At 52.3% G+C, this 24462-nt stretch overlaps 7 protein-coding genes across 7 annotated transcripts; 3 read left to right on the forward strand and 4 right to left on the reverse strand.

Annotated features, from left to right (window-relative positions):
• Positions 1 to 1835: 1835 nt before the first annotated feature.
• SMAC4_01787 (uncharacterized protein) lies at positions 1836 to 2878 on the forward strand (the record flags this gene model as incomplete). The annotated part of the gene is made up of 2 exons (XM_003348716.2): positions 1836 to 2663; positions 2792 to 2878. The coding sequence occupies 2 exons, from the start codon at positions 1836 to 1838 to the stop codon at positions 2876 to 2878; spliced, it is 915 nt and encodes a 304-aa protein (XP_003348764.2).
• A 2922-nt stretch (positions 2879 to 5800) lies between these two features.
• SMAC4_01788 (uncharacterized protein) lies at positions 5801 to 9389 on the reverse strand. Its single transcript, XM_003348717.2, has 3 exons — positions 7985 to 9389; positions 7118 to 7921; positions 5801 to 7066 (listed from the first exon to the last, which is right to left on the reverse strand). Exons 1-3 carry the CDS (start codon positions 8662 to 8664, stop codon positions 5959 to 5961), a joined length of 2592 nt encoding a protein of 863 aa, XP_003348765.1. The 5' UTR covers positions 8665 to 9389; the 3' UTR covers positions 5801 to 5958.
• A 1000-nt stretch (positions 9390 to 10389) lies between these two features.
• Positions 10390 to 13071, reverse strand: SMAC4_01789 (uncharacterized protein; the record flags this gene model as incomplete). Its single annotated transcript, XM_003348718.1, has 1 exon — positions 10390 to 13071. One exon carries the CDS (start codon positions 13069 to 13071, stop codon positions 10390 to 10392), a length of 2682 nt encoding a protein of 893 aa, XP_003348766.1.
• Positions 13072 to 14134: 1063 nt separating this feature from the next.
• On the reverse strand, positions 14135 to 16992 carry SMAC4_01790 (uncharacterized protein). The gene is made up of 2 exons (XM_003348719.2): positions 16370 to 16992; positions 14135 to 16309 (listed from the first exon to the last, which is right to left on the reverse strand). The coding sequence occupies exons 1-2, from the start codon at positions 16643 to 16645 to the stop codon at positions 14534 to 14536; spliced, it is 2052 nt and encodes a 683-aa protein (XP_003348767.2). The 5' UTR covers positions 16646 to 16992; the 3' UTR covers positions 14135 to 14533.
• A 649-nt stretch (positions 16993 to 17641) lies between these two features.
• SMAC4_01791 (uncharacterized protein) lies at positions 17642 to 19879 on the forward strand (the record flags this gene model as incomplete). Its single annotated transcript, XM_003348720.1, has 1 exon — positions 17642 to 19879. The coding sequence occupies one exon, from the start codon at positions 17642 to 17644 to the stop codon at positions 19877 to 19879; it is 2238 nt and encodes a 745-aa protein (XP_003348768.1).
• Positions 19880 to 20957: 1078 nt separating this feature from the next.
• SMAC4_01792 (uncharacterized protein) lies at positions 20958 to 21779 on the reverse strand (the record flags this gene model as incomplete). Its single annotated transcript, XM_024655270.1, has 1 exon — positions 20958 to 21779. The coding sequence occupies one exon, from the start codon at positions 21777 to 21779 to the stop codon at positions 20958 to 20960; it is 822 nt and encodes a 273-aa protein (XP_024511174.1).
• A 1024-nt stretch (positions 21780 to 22803) lies between these two features.
• Positions 22804 to 23831, forward strand: SMAC4_01793 (uncharacterized protein; the record flags this gene model as incomplete). The annotated part of the gene is made up of 2 exons (XM_003348722.2): positions 22804 to 23134; positions 23230 to 23831. The coding sequence occupies 2 exons, from the start codon at positions 22804 to 22806 to the stop codon at positions 23829 to 23831; spliced, it is 933 nt and encodes a 310-aa protein (XP_003348770.2).
• Between the last annotated feature and the right edge of the window lie 631 nt (positions 23832 to 24462).

Raw genomic sequence — 24462 nt, forward strand, 5'->3', positions numbered from 1 at the left:
GAGAAGGATGTGTATATCGAAAAAGCGCGCATGTCTCGCTATGTGCTGCGGGGCAAACCTAAGGAGATGATGTTGGAGAAGAATATCCTTAACCATTTGCTTACTTTGCCCGAGGTATGTTCTGTTCCCCTTTGTTACCTATGATATATAAAAGACCGGGAGAACATTGAAAGGAGTGGCTGGCTGACTGACGATACCTCTACTCAACAGGACGAGTATAAAGATGCGCCCAACCTGCCTATCGAGAACCATTTCGGAGCCCTCGATCCGGAATGGTCTCGCTTGTATAGGACCTAAGGACGGGAGTCAGTTACGGGTAGATTCTCGGAGGTCGACGGAGGGATGCGGATTCCGGACGGCGTTGAGGAGGACACGGGTTCCGGTTCCGGCTTTGGAAACATGGCGAGGCCGCTCGCTGGTCGATGGTTTTCCATGCCGGCTGGTTGTTGGTACATATATGTAGTATGTACATACATACATAACTCTCGCAAAAAAGCCTTACTCCGATTTCCAAATGTTCTTTCTTGTTTTGTTCAGTTTTGAGTACGTGTACCGAATAAACTTGGGCCATTCGCCTTCGGCCATTTCCCCCCCTTGAGCGCCCATAGAGAGCATATCTGTACAAGGCATGCACAGTAGCTGTACATTGAAATGTATGTAGGATCAGCTGGAGTACAATATTCCTGAGCGGAGTATTGTCAACTCAGCCTGGTTTAGATACTGTGTGTTCGAGCCAGAGATTCTTCTGCAAAGACTAGAAGCTAGCAACTCTCAACACCTTATACCGGTCCTCACCACTATATACGGTAGTTTTGTTATCTGAGCGGGCACATATGCTTGCGCATGCTGCAAATGGCTGGCTGGGCTTCGCATTACCGAATAATCTCGAGAAACTCGGAATTTCCAGCCACCTCCACAGATTCCCTTCTTGGGCGCCGATAGGTATGCCAGCAGAACTGTATGATGCAAGTCCGACTTCTGCTCCTCAAGACGCACGCAAGTTACAGTGGATGGCAACATCTACCTACCTAGGCCTTTTCACTACCTAACAACGCAGAGCTGTAATGCGGTTTGAGGTATGTTTGACAGGCGGGCATATCTGCGCCAAGGAAGGAAATTTGTGGAGGTATAGCTGGATTCCGAGTTTCTCGAGATTATTCGGTATGTCCAGTCTAGACCTCCCTTGTGGAAAGGCTGAAGACGAACCCTCCGAGTTCATTCGGTAGTACAGCGCATGGAAGTTACGGTGGTGAGGAAAAGTATTAGAGAGGAGTGTCTTGGTGATACCTACACTTGTAGGGTAATGATGAGTGGTGACTTACTTGGACGATTCCATGGAGGATGTTGTTTTCCATGCAACTGGCCGGCACTCATTTGGCTACCTAATTCTTCCCCTCGTTCTCAGGTTGAGGAGCCGTTTGTGAAATGCAGTTTATCCAGAGTCTTGAATTAGAAACAAGAATTTGTTGGAAGGCGCGTCCTGCACACCAGGCAGCATGCACCCTCCTCGACGATGGAGTGAAGGTTTGGGTCCTTGGTCCTTGGTCTTTGCTCCTGCGCTTTCTTGACAACTTGGCCTTTGCAAATTCAAGGTTTATTTGATTTGGCTTTGCATAAAATGTATTTATTCCTTCACTTCCCGCTCTTCTTCTTCCTTACCAGCTCACCATCCCTATATATTCCTTCCACTCTTCTGCTCGCCAAATCTTTTTGGTTTTTCACTCCCCCGCAAATACTCAAGAACAACCGAACAACTTCTGCCTCCAGTCTCTTCCACCACACTGCCCCTTCCTTACTCCTATTGTCTTCTCCGTCCAGGTGCTACTTCTCTCACCATGGATCCCCCCACTGCAACTTCCGCCGCAGGCACCATTCACCACCCTGGTACAGACATGAGTTCTCCATGGAAACCTCAAAGCATATCCTTCTTCGAACTCCCCACGGAGGTCAGATTTCTGATCTACAGTTTCCTAACAGCCCCCGACAAGGAGCTGTACGAATTCATGGTAGTCCCGCCTATTAAAGACCCAGGCAGCCTGAAGCACGACTACCTGAAAGAACAGCTGGATGGGCTGAAGAAGCTGGGAAGAATTTGCCAGGCTATTCGTCATGAAGTCTACAACGAATTCTTCCACCACACGCAGATCTACCTGCGTCACGAGCCCTGGGAAAATCTGGATGGCGCCTATTATTCGGATGAGTACCAGCAGGGCCTCGACGTGCTCATCAAGAACCCGATTCTTGCCACGCATACCAAGCACGTCTACTGGGCTTTGATGCTTGACAAAGATGAGGAGGATATCGACAATTGGAAGCACCGAGGCATTCGCCTGTACGATTCGGAGTACGAGGTGCGCCTGACCAAGAAGGACGTGCCTTGGCCGTGGGAGTCATATACCTTTGTCATGGACATGCCAAATCTGACGACCCTCCATATCGACGTGGAGTGCTACAAGGACTGGCGGGACTTGCAACAAATGCAGTCTCGATGCATGGCTGCGCTTTGGGAATGGCCTACGATGAAGAAGCTTACTCTTCGCCTCAGATTCAAGACAGCCAAAGGCATTGTGAGGAAAGCATTCCGTTCGCGGTGGGTAAAGCAAGGACGCCCAAAGGAGCGGTTGACGAGGAACATCTTGAACCATCTCCTGACACTGCCCGAGGTATGTTTTCTTCTCCTGACTATCACAGTCTTGGCCCCATACCCCCCCTCCACCTTTACTCCTTGATTCTTGACCACCGCCGATGATACCTCTACGGATGGTTACTAACTCGCCGTCTGGCTCAACAGGATACATACCAGAATTTTCCGTCTCGCCCCATCAAGAACCACCTTGGTTACCAATGTCCGGTATGGCCTCGCTTGGAACATTTCTAGAGACACCCATCTCGAGAGTTCGCTGGCCCGACAGTTCTTCCCTTTACTCCAAGAATACTTTACCCGATGGCTCAACAACTTCACGGCCTTTCTGCACGGAAGAACTTGATCCTCATGACTTCAACGGGTGAAGCGACTCACGTTGGTCTCCAGGCAGAAATGCCCGAAAAGACATTGAGTTCTACGTAGCATTAGGACTAGCCTGCTCTACTTCTTTTTTTTCTTCCCTCTTGCAGTTTCGTCCAGTCTGTTACCCTATGTTACTCCAAGTGCTATGACTCGTTTTTGCCCATACAAGCCGTCTGTACCTATTATGAGAGAGAGAGGGATTGAAGGTTGGCTGGCTCGATAACGCCCAACACCTTGACGGCAATTCACTAATACAAAACCTTGACCACCAATCACAAGACCACCTTTCACCAGACACCTTTCACCAGTCTACCATTTACCAGACGGACAATTCATCGCCGGCTTGTGCACGCCTGGGAAAATACTCCTGCCCAATCTGGGAGCCACTATAAACCGGAATCCATGCCGGTTCTACGTCTCACTCGACTTTCCTGATTTTGTCCGCAACATCCAGCCCGGTATCCTCGATTCTTCAACCAGCCTTTGCCTCCTCCACCACTATCAACGTACCATTCATCAACATGATAAAGTCCCTACTTCTCGACCTTCCAGTAGATACTCGGTTCGCGATCTGGGAGGCCACTTGGAGCGTTCCTAACATTGACGGAAAGCACAACCCCGACAAGTACCTCAGACACGACGAAACGTATGCCCAACTCTGCGTAGTCTACCAGTTGGGAAGAATCTGTCGGCAAATCCAATACGAGGTCTTTCGAGAATTCTTTCACCATACCCAGTTCGCCCATTCCAACGACATGGAGTCGTACCGCTCCAGAGACGAGAGAAAGGCTCTGAGCCTGGTCTTATAATCTCGCCCGTCCTCCAGCAGAACGTTACCGTAGGCATGCGGGTTTGCATTGGCCACGATTACGGTACGGCAGCCAGCAGTTCATCCGCGTTACTATGAAGATACTGTCATGTGCGCCACACTTAAGCACCCCCGAAGTTGTGTTTACGGACTCGGGGCTTCATGGTGATGGCGGCCGTGTTGAGGACAAGGATGCTGGAAACCCGAAAGCTTTCTTTGAACCGCCGGTCATGAGCGACTATTTCGGTGCAATATATGATCGAAACCACAACCCGCTGCTAGGACTGCAGTTGTTCAAGAAACGAGTACCGCTGCCGTTGGACAAGACCAAGTTGAGGCTGAAGTTCGACCGCGCTGAGGACGTTCAAGTTTGGGAACATAGTGGTTCCAGAAAATCAGGCGGGAGATTGCGGAAGCTCGTCTCAGGGGGGAGAAGGGGTAAGTCATGATCATCACAGTTCCATTGCCTTTCCATTCAGGTTGACAGCTATTCCATATCACATATCCCGTCTTCAAATCAGGACATAGCTGCTTCAAAATAAGTTGCCCGGGCCTACGACTAACACCACACCCCACCCAGTCTGCAGAGACCTTTTACCCCTGAGCTGTACCACGCACTCTGAGAAGACCACATTGACCCCAACAGACCAGGCTGGAACGTCTCATCGCACGTGTAGTCTAGTTAGTACTCCGACCACACTACTCGGGCAGCATCAGTCCAGTCTACTCGGCAATGTCGACTGCTTTTTTCCGAAAGTACCGAGCAAGTCACACAATCTTCGGTGACGATGGGGTGATTATCGACGATACCTGTTTATAAGAGCGCATATAAGTGAAAGAAAGAAGAGAAGGGACGCATACGTGTCCGAGTGCGAGCAACACATTGGTGGTCGTGGGTTTTGCTGGCCGAGCGAGGTCAAGGGCATATATGCGGATTTGAGCACGCATGGAAATCATCGCAAGGATGGACAACACTTCAATGGCTAGAGATGGACGAGGGTGGATCAGATTCCCGAGTAGACCTAGGAGAAGGGAAGTAGTTTGAAAGGGCGTTGAGTGCATGCACGTACCATCACAACCAGCCTACAGGATTGATCTGTTCACATTATTGTAGGGACTCGGACAAGTTATTACTAGGTAGACGACGCATTCTCTTCTTCTTCTGATTCTTGGAAGGAATCCAATTATTGCAAAGGGTCTATCTGTGTGCATATCGTTGAAGACACTACTACCAATTTGATGTATCCGCCAAATTCATCACCACCAACCACTACGGACTGTATAATCCAAAGAAAGACTTCAGCACTTCTTTCTCTGGGCATGTAAGAGGGTAATTAAGGGCTTTGTGTTTGCCTTTTCCCAACTGAAGTCTTCTTCAGTCTTGACTGAGCTGTTGAGAGCGGTCGTGCTAAATTCGGCACGGGGGAGATTAAGCTGCTTACACTACGTAGACACTCGGGCGCAATACCACCGACACGACCAATATCTTCCGGATACAATAATGTAAGAATCAGGTACAGCAGTAGATGTGCATTTAAAACAACGGGTTTCAGTAACTAAGAGTGGTTATTGTTTTGCTGCCGACCGACTGTACACTCGAGCTCGCCTCACCCCAAGGAAAAAGAAATCCTTTTGTCCTTGGTAAAACTGCTTTATCTTGTGGATTGATTATCATGTCTGTTTTTCGCTATGTCAAAAAATGAATTAGGAAGTCCCTATGTAAACGTTTGCGGACTTCCCCTTTGTGGTAAATAACCACTGCTCTTTACAACAAAGTTTTCGTGGAACGGAATGCGTGGAATTTTAGACGATTTTGTGTGGGAGCAACTTACCACGACATGCATTGTTACCAGACGAGCGCACCCCTTTTGTGCCATGTAGACACTCAACTGCTGAAAGGTATAGCTAACGCAACTCACTTAAAAGACTTCAAGTATAACCTGAAAAGAATAGGTAGGCAAACGCCAATTGGCTATTCTTCTTTCTCCTTTTGCCCTGTCTGTCTGTTTAATACCTGCCTACTATGATTTCCCAAACATGAGCTTATCCGTCAATATCTACCCTACCATACCATATTATACCATACCATACGTATACTAAGCCCTATTCTCTCTCCTTTCCTTCTCTCATGCCCCTGAGCGGATCAGCACCAAGTAAAAACCGGATTCCGACTCTTCACAGCCTCCAACCTCTCCACAATCACCTTCCTCTGATTCCCCTCCATGCCCTCCGCCGCCGCATACCCCAAGTCACCACCAGCATCCAACTCGTCCACATCCCCATTGACATTCACATACGCACCAAAAACGCCTTCCCCAGCTCCTTCGAGACTCCATTCCCTTGCATGTCCATTGTGAGAGTAACTGGTACTGTACATCTGACTAGCAATGGTATTTCCGACTTTGCGGCTCGCGGGCGTAGCGAAGCTGAAGCGGCGCTCGTGATAGCCAGCTTGGCCACCGGCGCCGGGGCCAGCAGAACCGTCGCGGTCGGGGTTGTACATGTTTAGACCGTTGGCCGGGGGTCGGAGGGAGATAGGATAGTGCTTTCGCGTGGTTGTGGTATTGTCGGACTCGCTGCGACGGGGCGGCGAAGCGAGGGGGTGGTCGATTGTTCCCGTTGTCCCGTTAGGAGGCGAGATATGGCCTTCGGGCAAGGATTGCGGGAAGTCGTTGTCGGTTGCTGCGGGACTAGCGATCTCAAACCGGCCCGGGTGAGGAAGGTCGGCATTGCTGCTGGAGCCGAGACCGAGGAGATCGGCGACCACGGGTTTGGATGAATTACCGGCGAAGCCAATGTCCATCTCCTCTTCGTCAATGGAGGTGGGCTTGAGCCTGTGGCCGGGAATGAAGTAATCCGTTTTTCCTTGGTGTTCGCGGTCGGCAGCGGCAGCGGCAGCGGCCTGGCGACGCATCTCCGCACTAGGAGCCCTCATGGGAACGGCTACGGGCACGTCGACGAGGTCGTCCCAGACGCACACCTTGGCGCGGCGAGTCAGTTCTAGGGGACCGTGGTCGGGCGTTTTCAGCGTTTCGACCACGTTCCAGGCTTGACCCTTCATAACGGCAATCTGCTTGGCGAACATGCGCTCCTGGAAGTCGGGATCGATCTGGAAGACACGTCGAAGGGCAAGTTGTGTTTGGCTCCACCAGGCGGTAGATGTTAGTAGAGGGAGGAAGTGGTCTCTTGTCTTTTGGGAGAATGGTCGGCCGATGAGGTCGACTGGTAGGAAGAGCCATCCGAATGGGAAACTAGAGTTCTTGTTAGCAACAGTCAACGAACAGATAAAAAGAGCAACTTACCTTCTCCAAGCATCGGGGTGCTTCCATGGCCACGACAAAGAGTTATCAATGGCTCCAATCGTGATCTTGGGATCGTGATTCGCTGCCCCCGTCGAAGTTGAAGCATCCATCGGCTTCTGTGTCCTATAGGGATACGATGCCCTCGTCTTGGGGGGTCCCCTCTGACTCAAATCCACCGGTCTCGGCCCTTGTTCCGCCGCATCATCGTCCTCTTCCCGATCCTCCGTATTCGTGTTAAGGTGTACCGGATCCGACACTATCGAAACCTCCTGGGTTTCCCAGTCTACCTTGATCATCCAATTGTCCAACCCTCTGTCCGTATTCCGCATGATGTAATCCAAAATGACCAACTTCTCCAGTTCCTCCCTGAAAGCCTGCTTCAGGGTCGGCGTCCAGACAAAGTTGCCCGGGCCTGGTGTGAGTGAGGCTGGACTGCCGTTTTCGTCGTCACTGTCGCCTTCGCCCGCCGGCGAGCTACCAGGGCGGCAGCTGTCCACCCAACGCTTCTTCTTCTTTCGGTGCGAATCATTGGTCCGGAAACCGGAGAGATACTGGTCTGGCCATGGGTGCTCTCGAAGGAATAGGTTGGCGTCTTTGAATCCCTTGAGGAAGACCTGAAAGCTGCCCGGTTTGGCGGGTAGTGTTTTCTTGTTCCGGGAATAGCTGTAGCGATCCCAGAATGGGTAATGGAACGATTTGGAGGAAAGGTAGACAACGTCGGTGTAGGGAACCATGTGTGTGCGAAGTTGGGCGTCGAGTACATAGGCGGCGGCTTCACTGACGTATGACAGGTTGGGAATCAAGCTGTAACAGAGAAACACATGTTAGTCAATGCTAAACCAATGGGTCCTCGAAATGTGAACTTACCAAGCCCTGCCAAAACAACAAGGAAACAGATTTCGATGAATCCACTTATTCCATTTCGGATTACCCGCCGCATACGGCTCCTCGTCCTTGGGTTTAAACACACCCACCACCTTGCCGTCCATGTTTCTCGCAAAGTAACTCCCCGAACTGCCCTGGGAGATCATCCGCGGATGCACCCCCTGCTGAATGGCTGTCCTCACACTATCCACAATCGCCTCGAATTCCTCCTTGGTCATGTACCCCGGCTCCGGCCTAGCCAGAATCTCCGCCGTGACGGGCCTCACGCCCTCGGGCGCTTGGAACACAGTATGATGGATCTCAAGCTGCTCATCATCATCCCCGCCCTTCTTCTTGCCGCGCTTGAACTTGCTGGCGATCTCATCGGCCCAGCGCTCCAACCGCGCGTTGATGGCTTTGAGGTCCACGCCCGAGTTGCTTCGTTGTCTTGGTCCCCGGCTGCCCTTTCTTCCCCCAGTAGGCCGGAACGAAGTGTCGGACATCTTGGGGCTGGTCATGCCCGAGTGCGGGCGCGGTTGCGTGATGGGTGCATAGCGGGGTGCGGAGGCGGGCTGGAGCGAGGCTACGCTATAGTCGAGGGCGTCAGTGTCCGAGTCGTCGCTTAGATTGTCGGCCTGGGCGAGGCGTTCGTAGCCTGTCGTGGCGGGCCGTGTGCGGGGCATTGTGATGGTGGTTTCTGGGGATTATGTTTGTGTGTGTATGTAGCTCGGTTGTTTGGGTCGAGAATTGCTTGGCGAGCTGCTAGTCACCGGTCCGGTAGGCTTTGGATCGGGCAATGCTGTGATGGGTGCCAAGCGATTGTTGTAGGTGTCGAGGAAGCTGAGTTTATGCGGTGACCATTGTGGGCTTGGAGAAGCGGTCGGAGATCGATGTCGTAATGGTCGATGACTCGGCTCGGTCGAAAAGCGAAAGGTTGTGTCTCGAGGTCCGAAGGCGGGGAGAGTGGCTGGAACACCACGGTTGAAAGAAGAAGCAGCTGATATGCCGGTCGATATTAATACAGCGTAATTGGGTTACAAAGTGTCGTTCTCTCTGGGGATATGTAGTAGTCGTAATGATAGTGATGATGTATCGAACTGGTGGTGGTGTTGCTATTGTCTCGGAGGGATGGTTGCTTTGCTAAATCCGCCGCGTGTGGTATTCGTAGGTAGGTAGACGGCGTCCTGTAGGTCTCGAATCTCGTTTGTTGATTGGTGATTGCCCGTTCGATCCGAAACTGGTTCCTTCGATTGTATCAAACGATATGCCTGGCCGGTGATGCTTGCAATTAGTTGACAATTGCGTCTTTGTTTGAAGATGTCGGGAGTGGTTGTTGTTTGTTTGTTTCCCGATATTGCAGTGGCAGGCACTGGAGGATGAAAGTGGGAAGGGGAACAATGAGTGGGATGGAACACCACTTGGAATCCCAGTGGAACGGCGGGACACGCTTCCCAAGGCTTCAACAAGTGCGACGCCTCGCTAGGGCGGTGGGCAACCAACCTTGCTAGCGGATGGAACCGCCTGGCCGTGCACACCCAATTCGCTGAAACGTCCCGATGGTGGTGTGCGTTAGGACTACGCACTAACAATTATTTGCAGATCATGCACGGTGGTGTGGATTTATCCATTCAGCCCCTGAATCGACATCAACAATCACAACACGGCATTATAAGAATCATCAACGTCACGAGACACTCGACGAAGTGGAATGCACATCACGCTTTTTACACTTCTAACCAACGTCAGCAATAACTTTAATCTTTCATCATTTCATATGAGGTATTTGTCCCAATACCGCTTCGTCGCATCGGTATCACGGTAATCTTGCACAATTATCACGACTACCATCGGTAGGATTGGGTAGGCAGGTACGAACGCAGTTCAAACGTCTAGACTTCCGTCAGACTTCACGTTTCGAGGCCCAGATTCAAATAGCCTTGAGTCCAGCGTCAACAGATTTCACACGAGCATATTATTTCATTTCACAGCAGAACAAAAGTATCATAACATCAGTCGCACTTTTAATTCATAAGCCAAAACGGCCATTCCGCACTTTTTAAGTGCTTTAAAACCCCACCAACCAACTATCTCGGAGTGAACTGGCTGGTATTCCCTAACAGTAAAGTAAAAAATCCCTTCCTTTCCTAATGCAACCAAATGCCAAATGCCAATCGTCTACTCCTACGCGCCTTTGTAAATACTCAATATGCCTCTGCTAAAAAGCAAGAGGTCTTTTTAAGAAACCAAAATTGCCTGATGTCCTGTCCGTAATGCATCCATTTTCCCGTAGTAAAAAGCAAAATAATGCCGGGGTATCATGCCGTAAGCGCCGATTCTGATGCTGATGCCGTAAAGAGACAGCCATAAAACCCCCCATAAAATCCCCGGAGAAGAAAGAGAATGGGTCCCTAGTGGAACCCAAGGTCCCTCTTCTCCTCAAAACTCATCCCCTTCCACTTCCGAACCCTCTCCTTCTCCTCGTCCTCCCTCCTCTGCTGCTCCCTCAGCCACTTTGCATCATCCACGTGCGCCTGCGCCATGGCCACGTTCATCGCCGTGTTGATTTCATCATACTGCTGCTGGGCAGTGCGGCGGTCCTCCTCCTGAGCAGGGGCGGGAAAAACCCCGCGACGAGCCCTCTCCCTCTCCTCGCGAGCAGCCTGCGCCCGCGCGGCCTTGCACAGCCTGCAGGCCCTTTCGGGGTGTGTAGCCGCGGGGTCCTCCGCAGGGCGGCAAAGCCACCAGCCGCCGCGCTCGCGCTTGATGGCCGTGGGCCACTCGCGGTGGGGGCCGTGGAACTCGGGGAAGATCTCGGGCGCGGGCTTTTTCTTCGTGGCGGCACCGCCAGCCTTCTTCTCGTCTTCGGCCTTCTGGTAGAGCTCGGAAAACTTGACCATGAACTCATCGAAGCGCTCGCGGGGGCGGGCGGAGCGGAGGGACACCAGCTGTTGGGCGTCGAAGATGGTGAACCAGCTCGGCACGTTCTGCGGGACGAGAGGGTGCGGGTTGACTAGGGCGCCGGCTTCGGCGAGGGTTTGGGGCTGGGGGAGGCGGACGTTCTCGAGGATAGAATCGTCGGCGGCGGCGGTGGCGGATGAGGAGTTGGGATCGGCGGCGGCGGTGATGTAGCTTGGGGTTGAGGAGAAGGGGTCGATGTTGGCGGCTGTGGTGCCTGTGGCAGAGGTGGTGGCCTTGCCCTTGCCTTTATCTTTGGCAGAGGGGCGACGAGGTTCGGCGTTGTAGATATCTTCGTCGGCGAGGAGGTAGTTGGCCTCATCGGCCTGGTTAGCGGTGGTGGTGGTAGGGAAGGGGTAGTCGGTGTCGGAGTCGACGGCCTTTGCCTTGCCCTTATCTTTGCGGGTCTTGGCGGCGGTGGATTGCTCAATCTGGAGCTGGAAACACTCCTCCTCCTCTACCTTCTTTTGGCGATGGAGTTTGATAAAGTCGAACAGACGCTTCTCCTCTTCCTGTTTCTTCTTCTCCTCGGCCTTGCGCTTCTCATCGGTGCCTTTAAAGTTCGAGATGTCCATGCTGTCCATGTGGAGAGCCATGATGACGGTGCGGTTGTACTCAGCCATCAGCTCGTGGTATTTCTGTAGGAGCTGGCGAAGCTCTGCGGCGTTGTCCTCCTGATACATTTCGATTTGGTAGATCTTAGCCTCGACGTCACGTCTTTGGGTGCCGACTAGGACGTTCAGGCCGCGGTTGCGGTTGATCTTGTGCTTGAGCCCGGAGAGTTCCTTGTCGAGGTTCACTTTGTCTAACACTAGTTCTTCGGCCCTGGCGCGAATGGCGTCCAGTTCGGTCTGGATATCCTTTAGGTAATTGGCGTAGCGCTTGACGTCTTCGTGCTGATAGTCGAGCCAGCCGTCAATCTCGTGGATGAAGCCGAAAAGCTTGGTTTTGTCGAGTTTGGAGATGTCGTCACAGGGCTGCTCAACAGCGTGACCGAGAGAGTCGTCGTGTTGCAGGAGTTTGCCGTTGTTAACCCAGGGAGCTCTGATGGTCTCGACGTGCTTCCAGGGAAAGGCTTCTGCTGCTGCTTTGTTGAGTGATTTTGCTGGGTACCTGATCGCGTTGAACATGAAGAATGGAAAGTCAGTGGATTCCTTCGTAGCCTTATGCCGGGGATGCAAAAAGTAGGTGTCTTTGGGTCCTTCAACAATCTCATTAGTGGGGAGACCAAGGTAGGCCTCGGGTGATCTGAATCTGGGATCATTGCTGCGGTCAACTACCGCAGTGGAAGAATTGCCCTCTTCCTCCTTGTTATTGTTGCCAGGCAGTATAGTCCCTTGTGCCATGATGGTCGCTACCGACTCCAAAGAGCCGGTGCTAGCGTAACTGGTCGCGAAGCTGGTGCCACTCAGCGACGGCGACGAAGCTGGGAGGGGGATCTCCTCGGGGCCGGACGCGTCCTCTTCGTCTATGTCATCATTGCTGCCAAGCAAGATGGTTCCCTGTGCCAAAGTGGTCATTCCTGACTGGAAAGAGCCGGTGCTGGCATAGCTGGTGTCCTCTTCGTCCATGTTATCGTTGCTGCCACGCAAGATCGTCCCTTGTGCCACAGCCGTCATTTCCGACTGAAAAGAGCCGGTGCTGGCATAACTGGTGCCAGCCAGTGTAGGTGATGACGCCGCAAGGTCAACGTCCTCAGTACCGGACTCGTCCTCTTCGTCCATGTTGCTGTTTCTGCCAGCTAAATTGATCCCTTGTCTAAGGATGGCCGTTCCTAACTCGACAGAGTCGATGCTAGCATGACTGGTGCCAACCAGTGTCGGCGATGAGGCCCGAAGGGGAACGACCTGGGGACCGGACGAGAGAAGAGGTTCATCCTCGGGACTGGACGAAGGAAGGAGAATACTCTGATGAGGAGCCTCTGAGGGACGGCTACTGGCCATGAAGCCCAACCAGCGCGGGACTCTAAGGTCTGTAAAAGCGCGAGGAGTGCGAGACATGTTCTTGAAGCGATAGGCACCAACTATGCTTATGGCGACGGTAGGTCTTGGGGCGGGCGACATGAGCTTGCCCACGACGGGGTTGGGGAGAGAGATGGTATCCAGTGTAGGGCGGGGTCTCCTTGGGTTCACCATCTTGTGTTCGTTCCGTTCGACAACTTCTGAAGAAATAGAGAGTTGTGGAAGCGTACCTTTTCTGGTGAAGAAGGGCTTGATTGTTGATGGAGGTCTGGTGGTGAAGATGGTGATAGCTGACGAGTGGATAGTCGTCGCGTTGAACAACTGGAGAGAATGTTAGTGACGCGCAATACACGAGTGGATTTGGGGATGTGACCTACCTGCGAGGTGATGTTCAAGTGATAGTCGACGTCTTGATGATCGTCGAGTGATGGCTGTGATCTGATATGATCGTGATCTGGCGGTATATGAGTTAGTATTAGTCGAGCTCGACCATGAATGAGGGGTGGTGGGTTGTTGAGGAGCTTACCTTGTAAAAGTAGTCAAGTCGCAGGCCGATGAGGGGTTGTAGTATTGTGTCGACTGAAGAGAGAACGCAAAGTCGTGATCGCGGTGATATCTTGTACGCTGTTGAGAAGCGATGTGGTCAGCGAGTTGATGCGCGGTAGAGAGAAGGTGATGCTGATGGCAAGAGAAGAAGGTGTGGGATGGCGAAGAAGATGTGTGATGGGCGAAAGAAGTGTGGATGCGCGATGGCAGAGATGTTCTCGGATGGAGGGGTATTGTGCGAGTTATTGAAGAGTTATTGAAGAGTTATTGTGCTTGCGAAGATGAGATGGTATGCGCTGCGACAACAATATGAGTTGCGGTATTGTGGATGTGGATGGGCTGTGAAAAGGAGAAGGATGGGTTCAGGGTGAGGGGAGGTTGAGATGTGGTATTATACCTCTCCTATTGTCGACGGTCACCTTCAACGGTCGCAGTTCAGGTTGGTTGACGTCGACGTGGTGAGTGAGGTTTGAACCAGATCGAAGTAAACACTGGTGCTGTGATAGCTGAACGGAGGAGCTGGTTGTCTGGGAAACTGGTGATGTTCTGTGAACAGCCTCATAAACAGTCAAGAACAGTGGTGCCGTTGCCAGATCAAGTGGGCTGGTTTCCAGAGGAGGAAGTATAGCCAAACCAGCGCCGTCTGCCTGTTCAGTGCACAATCGTTTTGGTACCTCGCCGTCGTCATTAACGCTAGCGAGTAGCCGACAGCAGCAACATCGGACGACAGACATTCCAGGAGTGACGTAACGTATTCAGGTTCAGATCTGCTATTCAGCGAGCAAGTGAAGGTATGCGAGGGTGGTACTCGAGGCTTGATAGCTTTACACGGCGGCATTATTCCAACGTTGACGGTCTCCTTCGTCCGATTTGCGTAGGCGCTAGCTCGAGTATCTTGGAGGCGAGGCACACAGCGCTCGACAGCAATTGCACGGGGTACGGTATTTCAGGCCGGCAACCTTTGAGGTTGGCCTGTCAACTATGACAGAAACGGAAACGGTCACAAGGATGACAGCGAAGACCACAACCACGGCACCTGATAGAAGAGAGAAGCTCATAGAGATTGGGGTAAAATAACGAAGACATGTTACTAGAGTGCCATAGCCGCAACAGACCCAACAGACACCGTCTCGCGCATTCCCCTGTCCTTCTCGAGCAACAAGATCTGCTTTTTCTTCCGCTTATTGATCGCCGACAAGTCATTGAACCTGCCACGCGCACCATGCTTGAGCTTGGTGATCATATCCGAGGCCGCTCCTCTCGTCACGTCTTCAGGTCCGACCGGCTCTTGCCCGCGCCGAATCGTCTTGTTGATGAACTTGATCTGCCCCTCGGTCGCGGGATCGTCGCGCCATTTCATGTTCCTGTGAATGAAATTCCTAGGGTACTTTGCTGAGCCCGCCTTGGACCCAAGAAAGCTGTCGGCACCATGGACGGCATCGGCAAACGTCTCGGCCTTTAAAATCTCGCGTGGCGGCATATAAGGCGATTTGGATCCCAAAGCGGCAGGCAGCGTGCTCACTTCGTGGGCTACCCATAGTGGTACGCCTTGTACGTCTGCCTCGGGCGCAACCTTCCCCAGCTTGATGTGGGAACCGTCTGGGCCGCTTATCACGTACTTGTCCTGTCCGACCATCACCCAGGAGTACTGGCTAATCGAGCGGATGTGTCTCTCACCCGACGAGTCGGCAATCAAGTCAAACACAGACGCGTACTCGGTGAATGTCACAGCCCACTCCCCTTGTGACGCGGCAGTCGTTTGTCCAGCCGAGTAATGAACGATTTCCTTTTTCGCTACCTCATCGGCCCTGCGCTCTCCCTTCTCCTTCATATCCTCGACTGACGCGCCCTCTACCAGCAGACCCGGGTCAAGCCCAAACAATGTCGGCGTCGTCACGATACCCGTCTCCAAACTTGACACCATATCGATGATGTGACAGTTCTCCTTGCCCGGGTACAACCTCATGCCGCGTCCAATCATCTGAATCAGCAGATTCTTCGACCGCGTCGGCCGCGCCATCAAGATACAGTCGATATTCGGGATATCCGTCCCCTCGGTGAACACACCACAGTTCACCAGCACAGGGAACTCGAATTTCTTGAACGCATCCAAAATCTGCGCCCGCTCCTTGACGGGCGTGTCGCCCGCAACGGACCGCGCGTCGTACCCGTACCGCCGGAAAGTGGCCGTCATGTCCTCCACATGAGCAAGATCAACACAAAACACCAGCGTAGACTTGCGGTTCCCTGCCTTGGCGTACCAAGTGCGCACGGCGATGTCGTTGGTCTCTGCAGAGTTGACAGCGTTGGAAAGCTGGGCTATGTCAAAGTCTCCTCCAGCGCCCTTCTTGACGTTGCGTAGGTCTACCGACGAGTCGACCGTGGTGAAAACGACGTCGGATAACCACTTGTCGCCAATCATGTCGACGTAGTCCTTGTGGTAGACAATTTCGTCGATGGCTGTTCCTAGCCTGACGCCGTCGGCGCGGGAGAAAGTGGCTGAGACGCCGACCAGATGCGGCGAGTCCTCCTGCTTGTACCGAAGACCAAAGTGCTCGAGGGTGCGCAGGTAGCCGGGGGCGACGATGTGGTGGGCTTCATCGACGAGGATGAGCTTGAAGCGGGATGGATCGAACTTGAGCAGGCGCTCGCCCGAGATGATGGATTGCAGGCTGGCGACGGTGATGTCGGCGATGCCGGAGGCTTTGACGTTGCCCATCTCGACCTCAACGGTCTTGTTCGGGTAGGTGTTGGCGCAGTGGCGGGCGGCTTGCTCGACTAGTTCTCGGCGGTGGGCAATGATGAGGGTTTGCGTGGCATTTTCGGAGCGAGGCGCAACGCGGTCGATGAGATGAATGAAGATGACCTTGATGAAGGGTTAGTAAGGGTTTACCACATGTCGATAATGGAAAAGAGTAATCCTCACGGTTTTGCCGGAACCCGTGGCCAAAGAAACCCCCAACCGCTTATGACCTTGGTTGATGGCTGCGAGAACGGATTGAATGCATTCTTCTTGATAGTCACGAAGTTGGATTTGTTGTGAAAGGAGATTTGTGAGACGGACTGAGTGGGTAAAGAAACGTGGGTGGCAATTTGATGGGGTCGACGGGATGCTCATTAGTGCTCTCGATATTGAGTTATGTGGTGTCGTGAGTCTCAATGCCCTAGTGGCTGTTAATAGCCTCTTGATGGCGACACTCATGGCTTCGAGTCTAATCCGAGGTGATGATGTCTGCTTTTTGGTCTTTGGCCGCCACTCGTCGTCCCCTTTGTCCCTTCAACAACAGCGAACGCTCATAACACTCGACTAAAATGAAGGCCCGAAAGACGTTATCGTAGTGGCATGTGATAATGAGTGACTGGGTGAGGAAAAGAAATGCGGAACATGAAGATTTCACAATGTCAAGAGGTTGTTGTTTTGGGCATTGAAACGGCGACGGGAGTTCAGGGCAAGGCGCATGCGAACGCCGTTGAAGGCTGTGATTTTAGTGGCCGCTGCCGAGATCTCTGTTGACCAATCACAGTCACCGGTTTAACGTCAACGAGGATTGCATATCGTTTGTACGTTGAACAGCGGGTATGAAATAACTCGTTGAAAAGGGATTTATTCGGCGGATATTGCGCATAGTATAGAGCAGATATGACCGAAACCAGTAGTCAAAGGGATGTTTTATCTCTGACCTTCGGGCTTGTCTCTGAACATGTGGGTCTTGTTTCTAAACAGACTGTGTCTTACAAACCAGTAAACTAGATTCCGCTGGATGCGCTCTGATTGGTGACTTGGCGATCCTGCGTGTAAAGTGGAGCTCCTGTCTGGTACCTGGTAGCCACTACAGAAAATTCGCAACATGCTGGATACCACAAAAGGATTGTTGGATAAGTACCTATATTACAGACATCATCATGTTGTGGTGCTCGGACGAGCTGTGAAATATTATTAGGATAACCATGTAGGTATCGTCAATTGCACAGACACTTTTGGGTAAGAGAGTACAAACTCTAGCCTTCTGTTGGTTCCCCACATTCAAGTGCATGGATTTCCTCACTTCATCTTTCATCTCCTTCAATCCAATCGCAGCCTCCCTTTCCAACGGACATTGTTCATGACTGGACTGCCACCATATCATCTCGTCTTTGATGTAGTCGGACTTGCCCCGTTTCCACATTCACTTCAGCAAACAAACGCCTGAACAATCAAATGGACACAGAACCCGACCACAGTGACCATGCCGCCGGCAACAGCTCCCCCCACCGGCAACGACCACGACGCTCAGTCCGCAGTCAAAGCCGTCAACTAGACTCTGAACCAGATCATCACCGTGTAAAATCAGAACCACAGAGCGACGACAATAACGACGAGAATGATGCCGAATCACATTACGAGAGCGCCATCGATGACACCGAATTCGATTACGCTCAGCTAGACGGCATTCCCCGTCGGCGCCACCAAGTCGAATCAGCAGGCAGCGAATATGAACCTCCCTCAGATGAAGAGCCCGATCAACAAAAGAAGAGGGCAAGATCACGCTCACGCTCAAAATCCGTCACCACCCCGCGCCCGCCAAAACGTCCATCAGACGACCTATCCCTTCTGGCAGAACGCCCTCCAAAACGGCACAAAACCCCCTTCAATCACTCCTACCTCGCTCTCCTAAACGCCGACATCATCGACGCTGCTTCTCGCTTTGTTCCCAACGGCACCGGCGAAAGCACCCAGTCACTGGCCTCTTCCCAAATCGGTTTGACCATCTGGACGCCCGCCGAAAAGGAACTCTTCTTTTCCGCCGTCTCCCGTCTCGGTCCTGACTCCGCTTCCGCCATCGCTGCCCGAATCCGCACCAAGAGCGAGCTGGAGGTTGCCGAGTATCTTGATGTCTTTCGTCAAACGATCAAGACCAGGCAGGACCCGAAGCTTGCGACCCCCGCGACATTGTTGCAGCCCGTGCCCCCCGCCGAGGTGCCAGCTGCTGTGGAGTTAAGTCAGCAGTGCTGTAATGCGCTGGAGGCGGCGGCGGATGCAGTTGCTACCAGGCAGGAGGCATGGGAGGAGGCAGAGGAGAGGAGCAAGTGGGGCGAGAATAAGTGGTTGATTGGGAAGGATAACGTGAAGGGATTGGAGATGGAGGCGAGAGCGCATAGGGAGAAGCAGAGGGAGAGGAGGCGGAGGGAAGAGAAAGGGAAGGGGAAGGACGTGGATAAAGGTGGGCATGCTGATGAAGAAGGGGAAGCGGTGGTCAAAACCAAGGAGGATGTCGACGAATTTGGCCAAAGGAAATTGCCCGCTCTCGACCTGTTCCGAGTCCGAAAGATGCTCGACCTCTCCGAGAACGTCTTCATGAACTCCACTGTCGACGACTACAACTGGAGCAACATGTCGGACGAACCGCCTGCCATTCGCGCGACCGCCCTCGAGGACTTGCATTCACTGGTAGTCTCGCTAACACGAAGGCTCGTGGCGGCAGTTCTTTACATCAGCGAATCACGCATCAAAGCTAAACGCGCCGTTCACCCCCTAACACGAAACTTGGTCTGGAGACATGATGTCAAAGCCGCAGTCCTTTCCCTGGGACTAAAAAAGAACAGTCATCAATTCTGGGCCGGCGTAGCAAGGAGGCTACGACTAGATGTCTACGGGGATGAAGACTACGATTACACGGAAGAACTGGAACGGAAAGAGGAAGACGGAATTGACGTAGACATGGAAATGATCCGCGACGAACCCGAACCAATGTCCTACGCCCAAGTCGAAGAAGCCCTTGGCCTCGAACCCGATAGCAACCGCTACAGCCATCCAGACTCCGACAACGAAGACGAACCAGAAGACGATAATCCCCAAAGCGAAGCTGAATCCCTAGCCTCCCTCTCCTCCACGCCCTCCCTCGACGACCACGACAACCTCGAGCATGTCCAAAACCCCGACGAACCCACTCAAAGCGGCGAACCAGACCCAATCGCTCCATCAAGCCCCGCCCCATCTGAACCTCATCATCATCAGCAAGCTGTCGACCCCGCCGAAGACTCAGCCATCAAGCTCGAAGCACGTGAACTGCTCCGCTACTCTGCTTTACCCATGGCCATCACCTCCCGCGCCCGCCAAGTTCTCTACGCTCGGATCCGCACGCAGCGCGCTCAGGAGGCGTACGCTGACGCGCTGGATATGCGGGCTAGTTACAAGGAAGAAAGGCGGATGTGGGAGTTACTTGAGCGGGAGCCGCCTGAGGGTTTAAAAAAGGTGCTGACTAAGGGTGAGATACCCGACGAGCCGGTGGCTACAGGGCGGTGGACGGGGGTTGACGAGCTGTTGGGGACGAGAGGGGTGGAGGTGGGGAGTTGGAGGGAGAAAGTTGCTGAAGGAGGATGTAGTGAGTGGGAGGTTGAGTGGCTGATGAGGCATTTGGAGGATAAGGATAACAATGAGCGGGAGAGTGGGAAATGATAGGCTGGCTCGGCTGGATGCTGGGTTAGGTTGGACGTGCTTGGCGATAGCTAGGCAAAACAACGTGTCCTACAGTAAGATGGAGGTGCAATGGAAAAGAAAGTTATCCTCAAACTTACTCAGGTTGCGGCTAGAGGTTCATGATTCGGAAATTTGGCCGAATATGTAAGCATACCGTTACGGTACTCCAGCATTTATGCTCGCCAAAGATTCTAATGTAAGACGGTGATGATCCTGAAGGCCCGCCCCCCACCCTCCAGCTTGCTGCCCTTGGTTACCTAAATGGGGGGAGTTGATTTTGCATTGTCCCCGGGCTCTTTGGCCGACTCCTCCTTTACCTTATTTTGGATGCAAGCCGAAGCCCTTGGTTAAATTGGAAGATGTGCTAAAAGTCTTTCATTGTACCGTGGTAGTGTCTTTCGGATAAATTTGGTACTAGTTGTATTATGTTTCTACTACAAAAAAAAACACAATTCCTCGTCGACTGATAAAATAATCGAATCCTAACAGAAGGATGGACCCCGTACGTACTATGGATACATGCCTGTGTAACCAACACCATTCGAAGTTCCCTCTCCTACGGTCCTACCTACTCGGGGATCTGTCCCGCCAAGTGCACGCATCATCCACCTCTATAGGTGTAGGTAGGTAACCTTCCAAGTGTCCGTCCTTCCCAGTAACAACCCGCGTATGTAATCGGAAACCGTATTTTCCTCTCCGCCAAACACGTAGAGGTAGCCTGGAACCGCCATTGTCTTATACTAAAATACGTGCATGCATGCCCCGTTACCTTTTCCCGGCTTTCTTGTTATGTAGTTAGCGTACCTGGTGGAAAGAAGAGGAAGAGAGCAACATGATGTCGCGTAGTGTTAGGCAACTGGAAGCGAGCTCGTCCGTGCGTGCTTTTGAGGAAAATTGGTGATGTCCGGTCGGGCCGGGTGGGTTTGTTGGTCTGCTAACTACCTTAAGGCACGCTAGACGCGTGATGAGACGTTCCAGCTAAGCTTCTGGCGGCCGAGGTAGTTCTCAATAGCATGGCATGGCTCTGGATTTAATCCCTGTGGATTGAGTGTTTGTGTTAGTCGTAAGCCCCGAAGAGAAAAGAAACGAAAAAAAAAATCTGGTAGAGAGAGTATGCACTTACTTCGCCTTCCTTCTTGAGATGAGCCTTCGCCATCTTGCGCTTGATATCCCGGAACCATTCCGTCTTTTCCCAGATCTCGATATCCTCCGCACGCTCGAAATCGAGCCGGAAGGTAATCTTGTCCAACGACAGCCGGGTTCGTCGCGGACCCCATTCCACCGTGGTCGTGTCAAAAACACGCGGTCCTTCTAGTGCCAAATCGTATCGGCTCTGGTGAAAATACTCCTCCATTTTCGGCTTGCTAAGTTTATTTGGCTTTCCATCCTCTGCGACACCAGCACTCGAAAGCAGCCCGGAGTCCGTAAAAACAATCTCCAGCGTGCTAAGCTGTGGCGCAGTCGCCAGCCATCTCATGGTCTTGAGGTCGTAATAGTCGCCACGTCGCCGCCAATGCAAGCTGACGTGCCTGATGTTTTGGTGGATGAGATTGGACCTTAGGAGAATCTCCATAACCGCGTCGTCCATCCAGTCCAGGTAGTTACTGAGGCTGTAGTTACGCCGTCTGCAGACCAGCTGGGTCCGGTTGAAAAGGTCCGCGTATGCCTCGGCACGCATCTGACGACAGGTCTTCCACAGCAGGCCGATGGCACGGATCTGGCCCTTAGTGAACCTTTTGCCAATACCATCCACGGTCCAGGCGGCCTTCCAGATCATGAGCCTAACTTCTGCGGGGAGGTTGAGCAAGAGGGACTTGGTTATTTTGTTTGGTTGGCTTGATGAGAGTGCGGAAGACATGGCGAGAGAATTCTGAGACATGGTGAGGATTCTCGGCTGTAGTGGGAATGCTGAGGGGGGGGCGAAATCTAGGTTGAAGAATGGAAGATGTTAGTAAGATGCCTGGCTTGTATGGATCCGACAAGTTGGAGACTGCGGGCAGTACAGAGAAGGCCTCTACTGCCTCCGTACTGCCCCTAAAACGAGGCAGCACGAGATTTCTCCAAAAATATGCATCGTATATACGCAGTATGCCATTTGCGCCCCCTCTCCTTGAAAAAAGTGATCATACTGCCCTATACTACGCAGGAGAGTATGTATAATTCCTACTGCCCGCAACACGAATCAACAGGAATCGGCATCATACATATTCCTAACCTGGACGAGGCTATGCGAGGCTATCATGAGGGGGTCTGATTTCTATATTTATACTGCTTGTCAAGCAAAACGCAGGCTGTTTCCTACTGTGGCAGTACAGAAAAGGCAGCAAAGTACAGTTTATACTGTCCGCAGTCTAAGAACAACACAGCCTTAGAAAGAAATATTTTCGAAGCGTGCACAAGCCGGACAATGAATTGTGCGTCTGGTGAGTAGTAGATTGGTTAAGGGTGGTCAGGTGAAGAGTGGTCTGGTGAATGACGGCCAAGGTTTGAATAAGTGAACCGCTTCACCCGGTGAAGTCATGAGGATAAAGTCGTCTAAACTTCCACGTATTACTACTCGCCCCCTTGCACAGGTGAATGAATTATTTCTGGGAAGCCGTCACCGATACCATCTCTGAGCTGTACCGCATTGGCAACTGCCTTCACTTCGAGCTCGTACCTGCCAAGTCTTCGAACCTTTCTCCCCGACCTTCCTTGAATTTCGTCCTCAACTCCTGCCTTTACCTGCCTTCTCCCAAAATATTCCCCGCTGTTGAACCATTGTGGTTCCACTGCCTACCCCTTCTCATCCTTCGGTCTTCCATCACCGAAAAGTCTTTTTCTCGTTGCCACACCAACCGTGACCTCAACGCAGACCAAAGCATCGCTTGCGTTTGGGGCTGGAGTCACTTCCTCCTCCCATGATGGACTCCCATTCCGTATTCCCATTTTCTCGTCTTCCGGCTGAGCTCAGACTCAAGATCTACAAGTACGCCTGGACCGTTCCGGAGGAAAAATACATATACCGGTCCAAAACCTTCGGCAACATGAATGACGGTGACAGCCCCTGCGACGAGTACGACATCGACAGCGATTACGACGAGTACGACAGTGACGGCTACTACGCCGGCGAGCGTGACAACGACAACGCGTTGAGGCTCTCAGTTGCCTATGTAAGAGCTCAGCTTTCGGCAATCAGCAAGCTGGGCGCCATCAGCCAGCGCATCCGCGCAGTAGTTTATCCTGAGTACTTCGGTCACACGCAAATCCCGCTCCGTTACGATGCCGCTTGGAGCCTGGACGGTTGGATTTTTCCATGATGGCCCCGGCTGGGTCAGTCGCAAAAAAAGCGCGCTGTACATTCTCGGGGGTTCGTACCTGCTCCAGACCCAAGCGCGACACGTCTACCTGCACTGGCCCGCTCGTGCTAAACGCCGTACTTCTCATCCAACCCGCGTACTCGCGGACCAGGAAGAGCTGCTCAACGAGCAATGGGCTGTTGACTGTGTCTCGCTTCAAAAACCTGAGAAGCCTGGATGTTCACGTGGATGATGCTACCGACATTGGTCCCTTGACAGACATCCACTGGAATTACTACGTCAACCAGCTTGATCATGCCAATGTCGACAGTCCGGCTTATGATAGCAAGGAGGCAATCAGGCGTATGTTCTATGGCGAGGAGCGCCGCGCAAAGCTGATGGAGGGGCTGTTGAAGACGCATCGTCGGAAGTTGGAGAAGGTGGTCGTGCGGACGGATGTTAGCAGCGCTGGAGTTGTTAAGCTGATGAATGAGCATGAGGCGTTTGAGTCGTGGCGTCAGCTCAAGGAGGACTTGGCAGTTTTGGTTGCTCAAGACGCTTCCAGCGCGGTACGTATACCTCAAAGATTAACCACTTGGCCTCTCAGCCCCTCTACATTCAGTTCTATATGTCTTGATGGAACGGCCAGCTAGTATGTTCACGTACAATCTCCCTACGAAGGCGAAACAGAGAAAATATATGTGTTCAAGCAACACATCGGCGGCCTCTTCAACCTTTGTTGGCAGACGGACCCATACGATTACAGACCACACGAACGACAGTCCGCAGGTGATGAAAGATGTTGAGAGGTAGAAGACTAATGTATTGCGCGACGGTACTTGGCAAGAGGGTGATTCTGGATGGTGTTAAGATATGTACAATTTGAGGCGATTCTAGCCCAGACAAGTGTGGCCATTCGTTTACATTGATCCAGCACGAACTACAAAATCAGAAAACGACATCGAATTTACAAGCTCTCCGGGCGAAGACATGTTCTCTCTGTCCCTTTTCTTTACTTCTGTTGCAATTGCTTTTCAGAAAAGTACCTCCCGAGAGAGGACAAAGCGAGATCCTGGGATCATGGTTGTCATGATCAGCATTCTGTTGTATGTAAAGGGAGTCGTAAGGCAAGGGAAAATCCATAAGAATCTTCAAACGCTCGCTGTTCTCTTATGCTGTCGAAATGTTCAGGAAATGCCAGCATTCATTTTCAATTTATTTTGTCCTGCTCCTCCTCCCGGCTCCCGCTTCCACTTCTACTACCGACCAGCTTCAAACTTGCCA

This window comes from Sordaria macrospora, chromosome 3 (assembly GCF_033870435.1).
Source record: "Sordaria macrospora chromosome 3, complete sequence".
NCBI lineage: Eukaryota > Fungi > Ascomycota > Sordariomycetes > Sordariales > Sordariaceae > Sordaria > Sordaria macrospora.

Excerpts from the sequence above, each read along its gene's own strand:
- SMAC4_01788 (XM_003348717.2), bottom strand. The coding sequence starts at position 8,664 with ATGCCCCGCACACGGCCCGCCACGACAGGCTACGAACGCCTCGCCCAG. Across the intron at positions 7,922-7,984 it reads TGTTGTTTTGGCAGGGCTTG|CTTGATTCCCAACCTGTCAT; the intron begins GTAAGTTCACAT and ends TCTCTGTTACAG. Across the intron at positions 7,067-7,117 it reads CACCCCGATGCTTGGAGAAG|TTTCCCATTCGGATGGCTCT; the intron begins GTAAGTTGCTCT and ends CAAGAACTCTAG.
- SMAC4_01790 (XM_003348719.2), bottom strand. The coding sequence starts at position 16,645 with ATGAGTGTCGCCATCAAGAGGCTATTAACAGCCACTAGGGCATTGAGA. Across the intron at positions 16,310-16,369 it reads CCACGGGTTCCGGCAAAACC|GTCATCTTCATTCATCTCAT; the intron begins GTGAGGATTACT and ends CCCTTCATCAAG.